At 35.4% G+C, this 12,161-nt stretch overlaps 1 protein-coding gene across 7 annotated transcripts in view; it reads right to left on the reverse strand.

The window, feature by feature from the left end:
* LOC149803270 (uncharacterized) overlaps positions 1-12,161 on the reverse strand; it is a 350,601-nt gene that overhangs the window by 222,962 nt on the left and 115,478 nt on the right. For 6 of the 7 annotated variants that reach the window (XM_089952935.1, XM_089952932.1, XM_089952930.1 and 3 more), the window contains one exon: positions 2,441-2,533. In XM_089952935.1, the coding sequence (XP_089809061.1) occupies positions 2,441-2,533 (93 nt within the window). Of the gene's footprint in view, positions 1-2,440; positions 2,534-10,248; positions 10,267-12,161 lie in introns of all 7 variants that reach the window. The other variant, XM_089952929.1, reaches the window with a different exon arrangement.

Here is a 12,161-nt window from a genome sequence, read left to right on the forward strand (position 1 = left end):
ACCAAGACTCAAATATCTTCATTATATTGACTTAACAGAAAAAATGAAAGCTCATTAATGGATATCGTTTATATATCCTTCTTTAAAGATCTTATTTGGGATGTAATATTACTGTCATATTACATTCACTTTTCTACTTAAAGATCAAGTAAACATTGTAAACATCTACAATAAAATATAATAGTTCAGATATTTTTCCAAATTTTGAAACAAATAGTTTTGTTGTTGGTCTTTTTTATTAAATCTAGGGCCTGAGGTATTTGTGAACACTGCAAAATACAAAACTTGCGATATGAGATGGAGCATTAACCTTCAAGATGTTTATCGTGCCTTTTTGACTGTGTCAAAATTCTTAGTGACCAAGACAAATTCAGGGTGCATTTAATTATATGCCTCTCACTGAGTGTTCTCACAGCGATTCTGTAATATCATTTCAGATGTGGATACGACATCGGAAACTTGAACTGATAGCACAATGAATACTGATCGAATGCTCCATCAAACAATACTGACTGTGCTTACAACTATGCAATACACTAACAACTTTGGACTAAATGCTTAATATTAGATTCTTTGACATACTCTTAACACATTTACAAATTTCTTTATGTATTTTTAATTTAATTCTCAGTGTAATATGCACAGATTTACTGCATATCTAGAGCTCTGTACAACTGTCTGAATGAAAGTACTATTTCAACAACAATGATATGACTTTTCACATAAAAGCAATATACCGATTGCTCTAGATATAACAAAGTCAAGGAGACCAAACAAAAATGTATCATAACCAAACAAATTTATTACACATCAAGAGTCCATTAATGGGGCTGACACTCTAATAGCTGAAAAGAATATCCAGGAATTCAAGATAAGACCATTTCTTCCTTTTAACTGCGGAGTGATGAAATCATCTTTGATAATCTTCAGCAATAACAAGATTTTCAAATTAGCTGCTATGGTGACATATTGGATATCAACTAGGCACCATTTTCATTTTTGACCAATAAGATATCCAAAGTATTTTGGTGGAAACCTTATGTTTATATAATTTTCTGTTTCAAAGAAGCCATAAAAAAAAACAAGTACCATGGTGGCCCAATTCAAAATCAGATTGGCACCATTTCTATTTAGTACCAACTATACAAGACAAGATTGTCTTTTGGTGAAAGCACATCACCAGTCATATAGGATAAGTAGTAAAAACAAATTGTGGTTGTCATATTAGAAGTTGGACTGGCATCATTTTCATTTATGACCAATTAGATGTTAAAAGAAATCTTTCAGTGAAAACCCATGCTGAAATGACATTCAGGAGAAATAATGTTAAGATTTTCAAGATGGACACTGCAGCAGGCATACTGAATGTATGAATGGCATCTATAGGAACCATGATACAACCAGCCATTTAAGAGTAGTGATAACAATAGTTTCAAGATCAGACATCAGACCCAAACTATTTCTGTTCTGGATCAAATAGACATCATCAGAAGTCTTCTAGTGAAAATTCCATGGCAACATCACTCCTCATTCAAGAGGATTAGCAATTAACAAAATTTTCAAGATGGCTACTGTGGCAGCCATATAAGTCATCAGATCAGATTTTCCATTTATGATCAATCAGAATAAGTAAGAAGTCTTTTAGTGAAAACCCCATGTTAATATGACCAACCCATTCAGATGGAGTAGCAATAACAAGATTTCAAGATGGCCACTGCAGTAGCCATATTGATATAGATCACCATTTTCAATTTGGACCAACATTATAAGTCTTCTGGTAAAAACCCGATGTCAATACAGTGCTCCCCTATTATAATGCATCTCATTGTAATGCATTTCCAGGTATAATGCAGCACTACTATAGACCAAAATCACACCAGTGTACAGTAAAACCTGTAATGAGCAACCACTGCAATGAGCGACCACCTGTCATTTTACAACCACAATTGGTATGCATGGATCAATTTTATCAAATAAGCTGTTGTCAGCGACTACCTGCAAAACGCAACTTGTGACCATAATTTTCTGGCAAAATATACATTTTGACACAAAACCTGTCCAAATTTTAGGATACACCTACCAGTTATCCATTAATTCTAATAACTGGCTACCTGGGCACACAATCAAAGGGAAAATTTATTAAATCTGAACCTGAACTGCCTTTTTTTTTTTTTTTAAATACTTCATATATGATCCACAAATTCTGTACAAACCATCCCATAAACTCTTCGTGTCTATTTACAGTAGTGCTAAAGATTGCTAAGGACTTTGCAATGTGATTCACAATATTCAATATTGCTATGAACTATTTCATTATAAAATTACATTAACTGCATAATTTGCCTACAATATCTAGAAATGAATCTCGCAAATTTACAAATATATGTTTTCAAGTTGTAATTGTCTTCAGTTTTAACTATAACCTTTTGTAAATACTCACAAATCTTGAAGAGTTGTCATTCTTGATGGTTTTGGCATTACCAAATGCCTCCAGAATGGGATTGGCCTGTAACAGCTGATTCTCAAGCTCTCCCTACGTAAAGATGATTAAGGCTGAGTTTAATTTACAGCAAGTGAGTAGTAATAATAATGATGATGATGATGATGATGATGGTGAGAACAGTAACAGCAATAATCATGGTAGATGAAGTTAACTCTGAAAACACTACACTAATAAATAATTACCTTTCTGTCCGACTGAATAATTTGTATAGTAACTGAAATCATCATTTTTCTGAAATGTCCTCTCTAGAAAATCATTATTGTAAGGATCATTTGTCAGTTCACCTTGCAAGTTCAATGATGATTGGAAGTGATGTAGGAAAACCTGGTTCCATTATATCCTTGCTTGCCAATAAAGACCACTTTCATGATAATATTAATGTTTTCTTTTAAAAAGAAAGAATTCTGGTTAACTTATTGTTCTTGTTTTCTTTTTTTTTTTGTTTGTTTGTAATGACAAATTTTTTCATCATGTGCATCTACTGCCACTGTTGACAAGTCTTAGTAGAAATTTGTTTCTGAACATCAACCAGTTCTAACATCAATATTGTTTTATAATGTGAAGATTCTTTTTTAACAAAAGAATGTTTAAAAAAAAATAGAATACATCATTTTATAATATCAAGCCTGAAAAAAATATCTGAACAGTAGTCTATATGTTCCTTCAAAAATGCATGAAGTAATCATGACACAATTTAAATATGGCAAAGATAGCCCTACAAGAATATATAAATAATCTAAATGACTTAAGACTGGTTTAGGAATTTGATTGCATAACACCTTTCCTCTATGCTATTATAGGCCAACTGCATCAAAAATCAGGTCATCAACAGGAAAGATGACACTGAACAAAACTGATACATAAGAAATTGTGAAACTCACATGTGAGCTATGTTGACTGCTTTATCACAAGTAAATGCAAGCCAAGTTTACTTTACTATAAAAAGGAAAATAAGGTAATATCTGCATACATGTTTAAACACTTTATATCACACAAATTTATTAACTATACTAAGAGGAATTGATAGGCCTAACTACTTTATCTTCCTCTGTACATTGTCCATGGGTGAAAAATAAAAAGCCTGCAGACACACATGGGTTCAGTGCAACACTGATGACCATTAACTGTACAGTTACCAAAATGATTCATTAATTAATTTTGCCAAATGTCTCCAGATGAAAGGTTGCTTTTCCTTCATCATCACTTTCATAAGCTCACAACTTGAACTGATTAGGTAAATAGGTCATCAAAAGTTGTGGAATGCTGATCAAATTACTCAATCATCCACTTTTTGGGGATACAAGTAAATCATTCCTTAGCTTATATTTGAAATTGAACCTTTTATTTTTGTTTGATTTTAAGAAAAACATGCTTATTGTTTTGAAATTTTTGGTACTATTTAAAATTATTAATAATGTTGAAGATATGGTGTCCCAAAAACTGAAGGGTTCAATTATTTTGGTTATGGTACACACAAAAAACACATGTCCTTTACAAAGAGCTTTGTATTATCTCTTACCTACGTTTTTTTAATTGTAATATCATTGAAATGTAGGCTGGAGCTGTGTTATGTACATGAATAAGGAAAAAACAGTTTCAGATTGCTGTAGAACAATACTTCATGAGACTGCAATCTGCTCTGACTCATCTCCATAACATACTTTTCTTCTATGATAAAAATACACCCAATACTTAAACCAAATGACAAGGATACAAATCTTCTAATAGTGCAATTTAAGCTAACCATGTAAAAGGAGGGTAAAACTAATTTTTTTTATATAGCTTACCCTTTCCACAATGGAAAATCCCTATCTATGAGATATGTACCATTTTCAAAAAAGTTTTAGAACATGTACACTGACCCAGTCTGACTTCACGTCATAGCCCCATTCACAACAGTGTCCCATTCTTTCGTTGGCATTGACTAACAAAGGACATCAGAACAGAATCGATGGAAGGCCTCTAATAGTGACAGGTAGGTATTATATCTTAAAATCAGTTTTACCTACACACCCCATTACCCACACACCCCACCCCACATTCCATGTTATTATAAGTAACTCAGTGTTGCCTGTCACCACTGTATAGCTGAATTTGCGTAGAGGGATGTTGATGACCTCAGCTGAAACAAAATTACTCATTGTAAGAAGTAGCCAATTCTGTAAAATAATGGTCAGCTGGGTCATTGTTTGTATTTGGAATAAGAGAAAAAATTACCTGGCTCTGTTTTGATAAAGACCAAAGGAGAATGGAGATGATAGTGTGTGATTGCCATAGTGCTGCCTTCATAAAATCATCCAAGGGTGCATAACTGAGACAGTGCAAAAATGTGGTAATTGCCTTTACTATAAGAGCATTAATTCTCATCAATGAAAGTTCTCTCAGAAAGTGACTGATAAGCTATTTAGTGAAATCCATCTAAAGATGGCAGATGCTGAAATATCAGCTATGCCTTTTAGGGAAGGGAAAGCCAATTCCTACTCTTCCCTCTCCCTTTTTAAGATCCTATATAAACCCAAGAGTCCTAACTAAGCAAAATAGTATATCCTTGAGCATTCCCAGCAAGATACATCTGTGTATAGGAGCTAAATCAGAATGGCAGCAATGAGGCAAGTTGGCTTGGTGTGCTACGTCTTCGCTAGCCAAGGTTCCGATAACCCTATCTAAAACTTGGCATATCGAGCAGATATTTCTGAGCTTTGGGTCTGTGAATTTCATTGGATGCAGCAGCAAGCCACCACATCCAATCAAAATTAAGTTGTTCAAATTTGAACACTGTTCCTATGTGATCAAGACAAAGGGAGCACATAACTTGAATGGACTTGAATGGACTGATAAATAAGCAATGTTCCAGTGTCAGTCTGCGTTTGCACAAATATCTTTCACTCAAATACACCTGTAATGGCTTCCCTCTGGAAAATAGTCATACTTTTGATTACAAAGTATCCTTTTTAGGTCAAATGCAATGACCATGATGTTAAACTTACAAAGTATCCATTTTAGGTCAATTGCAATGACCATTTTCTGTGGATGTACAATGTACCATGCTATTGGTTAGTTGGCATTATATACTAAGGGAGGCAACACATGAAATCCAATAGATGTCGCTAGGACAATGCACCGATATAGCTGTTTGATCCACCAATGTGAAGATAGGGTTATCAGAACCTTGCCTAGCGAAGATGAGAGAGCTGTGACTGACGATTCTTCCACTTTGGTCAGTCTATCAACAAGTCAAGAAGGTTACTGAACAAAGACTTTGAGGACCACAGATGATCAGGATAATCTGAGCTGTGAATGTCTTAATCTTCTGAAGTATCTGTGAGACCAGTCTTGGCATATAAAGCAGATATTTCTGTGCTTTGGGTCTGTGAATTTCATTGGATACAGCAGCAAGCCACCGCATCCAATCAAAATTAAGTTGTTTAAATTTGAACTGTTCCTAAATGACTGAGACAAGGGGTGCACGCAACTTGAATGGACTGATAAATAAGCATTTCTCTACTGCTGGTCTATGTCTGTACATGTACCTTTCACTAAAATACACCTGTAATGGCTTCCCTCTGGTACATAGTCATACTTTTGATGTTAAACTTACAAAGTAACGCTGTTCCGGTGGCCTAGTGGTTAGAGTGTCTGCATCGGATGCGGGAGGTTGTGGGTTTGATCCCTGGCCAAGTCATACCAAAGACTTACAAAAATGGTACTAACAGCTGCCTCGCTTGGCACTCAGCATTAAGAGGTTAGTGTTAGGACTGGTCGGCCCAGTGTCAGGATAATGTGACTGGGTGGGACAGCATGCTACATGTCTGCGGCATGATGCCCCAGTGCTAGACATCACTATAAACTGTCAAAATGCAGACATCATAGCAACATAACTGAAAAATTGTTAAAGCTATGTTAAAAATCCAAATCACACACACACACAAAATATCCTTTTCAAGTCAATTGCCTCCACCATTTTCAGCCATGTACAATGCACCATCGTTATACACTATTGGTTAGTTGGCATTACATACTAAGGTAGGCGACTCATGGAATCCAATAGATGTCGCCAGGGCAAAGCACTAAACTATCTGTTCAATCCGCCAAGGTGTAGATATTATCATATCGGAACCTTGGCTAGCAAAGATGAGGGCAAAGAGAATGGCTCTCATTTTCAAGTTGTTTATGTGGAGGCTACTTTCTTTCTGGCCAAAAAGTCCTTAAGAAGTAGTCTTTCTGGCTCTAAATGAGTGCCCCACCCTGAATTGGATGCATCAGTGTACAGATAGGAGAGTATCTGGTGGTATGCAGTGAACTCAATTCAGCAATTTTTCATCAATGTACCACCACTCAAAGTGGTACTGAAAGTTTGACTCTTGAGAAATTCAATGTGAGAGAGAATCTTCAAGTTGTTTCAAGAGAACAGGAGAAATTGAAGATCATGTCAATGGAGTCTCCCTTTTGTACAAAGTCTGCTCCAGAGGTCCACAGAAGAGCAAGATGAAGGTAAATTGTCAGCAAGTCCTGATCTGCAGAGTCCTCAACAGATCTATCCATAAGGGAAGAGAGATGAGAGAGTACACAAACCCAACCCAGAAAATAGGGAAATTCATTCATACAATACACACATTTTACAGGATTGCTCACTCAATCCAGTGGACATAGACAGAGGGCCAGGAGATTAAGTGCCCACTATAACTAGTGGAAGTCCACTCTGATGGAAATCCACTCATTACGACAAGTTCTACTTCTTCTAAAGTTTAGTCTACAAGAACAACCTGACATTGTACATTAAAATAAAAAAGATAAACTGGTGAGGTCAGTTAGTTTGTACAGACGGGGGAAAATAGCTTTTTTTTACCCCCATGTTGCCGTAGCAGTTAATTTCTCCTGTACAGCCATCATATCATCGTCTTTTGCAATTCAGTCAAAATGCATGTTGTTATATAAACTTAGTTGTGAAACTGGTATTAGCAGCAGAAACAACAGCATTTGTTATAAAATAAAAATAGCCTCCAGTTTTGAACATTGGTTTTGCTTTAGGTTTACCATATTCTGAAATTATTTTTGTTCATACTTCTCCCCCCCCTCCTTAAACTTGTATTGTATTATGCATAAACTGAACACATCTATCAATAATGCCTTGTAGATCACTCGAAATGGCTAAACCAAGTGTTTGACAGGGCTATAACATCTATCTCTAGCTGCACTTATAATGCACAAACTCACTTATAACGCAGGGTCACGTGTGGATCCTATTTGTTAAAACCAGTAATTACCCCCAAAATTTACCTCTATTTGCTGAACTTCAAGAAAACTATGATCACAAATGGTAACTGAAACTTTTGTATATCGCTAGTTTTATTGTTGAAAACTGAAGATAGGACCATTGAAACAACAAAATGAAATTGTCAACTTTTAATAAGAATCATGTACATTCTCTTTCCAAGTGACATTCTAAGTATACGGTATTCAATGAAATTTTGGTCAATAAAAACGTCACTTATGCCTAGCTGAGGGAGTACTTTAGAAAATAATCAATTAAATATGGTTTCTTATCAAGTGAACTTGTATTTTAGTTCTATCTTTAGTTAGGCTTAAATGTAATAATCATAAATGCAATGTGCCCTCTTGAATTAAAACATAAAATGTGTCAATCTACTATAACAGCCATGTCTGTGAGCATTTTTCTGAGAACCTAATTAAATTCTGATCGTGTTTTGATATTTGACTTACAGAAGTATTTGTTGTATTGCTGCATTGAATTAAAAGCTGGCCTCCTTTGTATTATCAGGTTAATTGCATCTTTTGTATCAAATAAAGGGCATGAAATGAACTCTGGTGAAGACCATGGACACTGAGGCTAGACCAAACGGTACGACTCATAATTGAAATATTTCCTGTCTGATAAAAAAACGAAAAAAAATTTTGTGCAGAGGAAAGACTGGAATGTAGACATAAGCATCTTGAAGATCAATGAACACTGCCTAGTCTCCAGGCCTGACAGTACTACAAACTCTTGCTGCATTTTCCATCTTGAAGGCTTCCTTCTGCCAAAGTTTGTTTAGGGGGAACAATTTATCATAACCATTTTCTTCTTGGTTATAAAAAATATGCAGGGATAAAAGGCTGGAAACAGGATGTTTTGAACTCTCTCTACTGCACCTCTTTCTTTAATTTCAGTGCATTTGACTGACAAGATGGATGTCCTTGCAAGAGCAGGTAATTCAGTGAATTGCAGATGAAACTCTCCTTCACTATGGAATGGACTCGCCTATCATCCATGATGCTCAACATGGCTTCTGAATAAGGCTAATCAAGCACCTACTTGTAATGAATGAAGAGGGATGCACCACAGAAGGATGAGGTGTCCCTAGGACTAACCACCATCCCACCTTGGAAAAAGTGGGGGAGACGGTAGCCTTCATCACCTTGCCCCTTCAGCTTTTCCATCTCAAGTAAAATTTGTGCCTTTTCTGAAGGACAAGGACATTTCTCATACCTCCTAAGCTTCTTAGGGGAAGGGGAACTACTCTCTAGTGACAATCCCTCCTGAGTAATGTGTGATCTTCAAACCTCAACACTTGAATTTGCAAGGCACCATAGAAAAGTCATCCATGGAGGTACATGATATCTCCCTTGAAAGACACTCTGCGACATCAAAAAAAAAATTTCTTCACATGAACAAAACAACCCATAATGTATCATTACAACAAGGGTTGCAAGAGCTTTGTTGTTGTTTCTACTTATTTATAAATGAAAACCTCAGAGTTTACTAATGCAGTAAACAAGTTGTAAAAAAAGGAATGTTTAAGAATTATATCAATGTGACTAGCATTAAAAAATGAAAGGAGGAACATGAAACTTCTGCTAAGGCACCATGATATAAGTTAGATTTTAAACATGCACACTGAATTAAATAACATTACTGTAATTAAACTAAAATATGAAGCTTCTCCCTCCCTGTAACATATATACACTCAAAGTGAAAACATATGAATGAACATTTTTGATGATCCATTAGAAATTTTCACATATTCCTGCAATTATGTCCCAAACCTACAGGGAAGGTAGGTGACTCTCTGTGCATAAAACATTGAAAAGTTATCATTATGCTATCAAAACTAAGTTTTTCCACAATTTAAGGGCTGAGGGACAATGTTTGACTAATAAAGAAATATGACTATCAGGTCCTCATACAGTTAATCATCACAGACATTTTAAAGCGAGCACTTTTCTTTCCACATCTTGAAATTTGTCATCCAGTAAAGATGCACTGTTGTGCATGGGCCTGTAACATGGAATCAGACTGGGGCAATGCCCATGTTCTAAAACTATTTAGCATGGGACAATTGCACATTTCTCAACAATGAGGGTTTTCCATTGTGGAATTGGTAACAGATACAATAGTGACATGTAACATATTACTCATATTAAATACAAATTTTATGTTTTAAAAAAATGTTGGTCTTGTTTTTCGAAGGAAGGAAAAAAAACAGCTCCTGTAAACAAACAGACGTTTTTTTCTTAATAATACAGAAATAATTGTCTGTTACAGTTTTTAATAGAACCCCAACCCATCCTATACACAGGCTATAAAATGACATAAATTTCACAATATAGTTTGTCAATTATTAAAGATGCAATGATACAAATATTCAAACAATATTCAAAAGCAAGTCAATGTTTAAGTGCATTATAGACACACACACACACACACACACACACATATGAACATCCTCGTACTGACAAGTACTTACGAGGTTTATCTCCCTGCTCTATATATTGTGTAATGGAGTCCCAGTAAGAAAAAACAAAATGTCAGCATTAGCAACAATTACAACAATAATAAAATATCAATACTGCCATAATGAGCAATCCACATCACATCAATTTAGCAAATTTCCCTGCATCACTTCTGATTACTTCCTACGACAATTACTCATAAACACTTTGTATCTGCCAACTACATCTAAACAAATGTAAGAAGCTTTACTTATATCATGTGAACAATGGCAATAAAAATTACTGAACTTTGGAATGCATAATGTTGCCATTATGCAAACCATTATTTCTTGCCACCAATTTAAACTTTATAAGCAAAAGGATAAATTTTATCACAGTCACATTCTTACACAATTTCATAGCTGTTATACTATTTATTCTTTGAATTCCTTAATTGTGATGAAAATAACCTAGAAATTAAGATTTAATCTTACTCTCAAATGAAAATATATGAATCAGAATTCAACTTTTTCTACACAATACTTCTGTGAATCTTTAATGAGCAAAGTTGTAATTTAATTAGTAAGATTTTGCCAAACTTTTGAAAAAGAGATTAATTCTCATTAAACAAAGGATTCAATGTATATACACATAAACAAACACTTTTAACACAGCTGAACTAATTAGGTAGCTCTACAAAAGTAAACTAATATAATAGTCATATCAAGCTGTAAGCCATATCCCAATGTATCTGAATAATCTACATGTTTTGCCCAAGTCCAATATTGTACTCATTCAAATTCATTCTATTTCCCATGCAAAACTTTAAAGAAGTCAGCCATTATTTTCCAGAGTATACACATGCAATGCATTTCAGATTTTCTTCCATGTTATTGTGCACAATAAGTTCCTGTTAAGCCAAGATAGCATCATGCTCACCCTGCCCTGAGAGAATGACATAAATTACTGGTTCAACTGAAATTTAAATTACCTAGGAATAGTAGTGTTGGAAGATCAGTCTATTTAAACCTTCATCTTTGGTTAATCAGAAATAATAAAAGATAAAACTGAATTAGTTGGAGATGTGTTCTACATTTCTGATGGTTGTTGTTGTTGTTGTAGGGTTTAACGCCATTTTTCAGCACACGATAGGCCATATATGGCGGCCAGTATTAATGGTGGAGGAAGAACCCGGGAAAACCCCGGAAAGAACCACCGACCCACGAGAAGCTACTGGCAAGCTTTCTCACATACCCACATTGGCTGAATCCGAGACTCGAACCCACGCAGACAGAGGTGAGATGGCAGTGGTCCGTAACGGACAGCGCTTTAGACCACTCGGCCACTCGGGGCCCCCATTTCTGATGGAAAATGACATCTACACGTACAAGGAAATAATAATGTAAAAAAAATAATGTATTCTACAATCAATTTCAGAAGGAGAAAAATCCATTTCACAGGAGCCCAGGAAAAGTAAAAGTTAAAGCTGTACAACCATATATTCCCAATTTGAAAGCCTGGTCAGGAAACTGAACAAAATTATTAAGAAATGATAATATTAAAAATTAAAATGGAATTTTTTTCCCAGAAGCAAACATTTGATCAACAAATTGTCCCTCTGGATACCTGCAGCAGGATGCCCAAATTTATCCCCGATTTATCGCAGTAAGTAATCACAGTCCATACTAAGATACCTTAACGGTGAACCTAATCACAGTCCATACTAACAGACCCTAACAATAAACCCAATCACAGTCCATGCTAACAGACCCTAACGGTGAACCCAATCACCCAATACTAACAGACCCTAATGGTCCATACTAAAATACCCTGATGGCGAACCCAATCAAAGTCCATACTAACAGTTCCTAACAGTGAATGCACAAAGAAACAAGACTTGCAAAGGTCCAACTTTTGTCAACACAGTAACATACAGTAATGGTCACTT

This window comes from Sinohyriopsis cumingii, chromosome 3, assembly GCF_028554795.1.
Source record: "Sinohyriopsis cumingii isolate HCF-2022 chromosome 3, ASM2855479v2, whole genome shotgun sequence".
NCBI lineage: Eukaryota > Metazoa > Mollusca > Bivalvia > Unionida > Unionidae > Sinohyriopsis > Sinohyriopsis cumingii.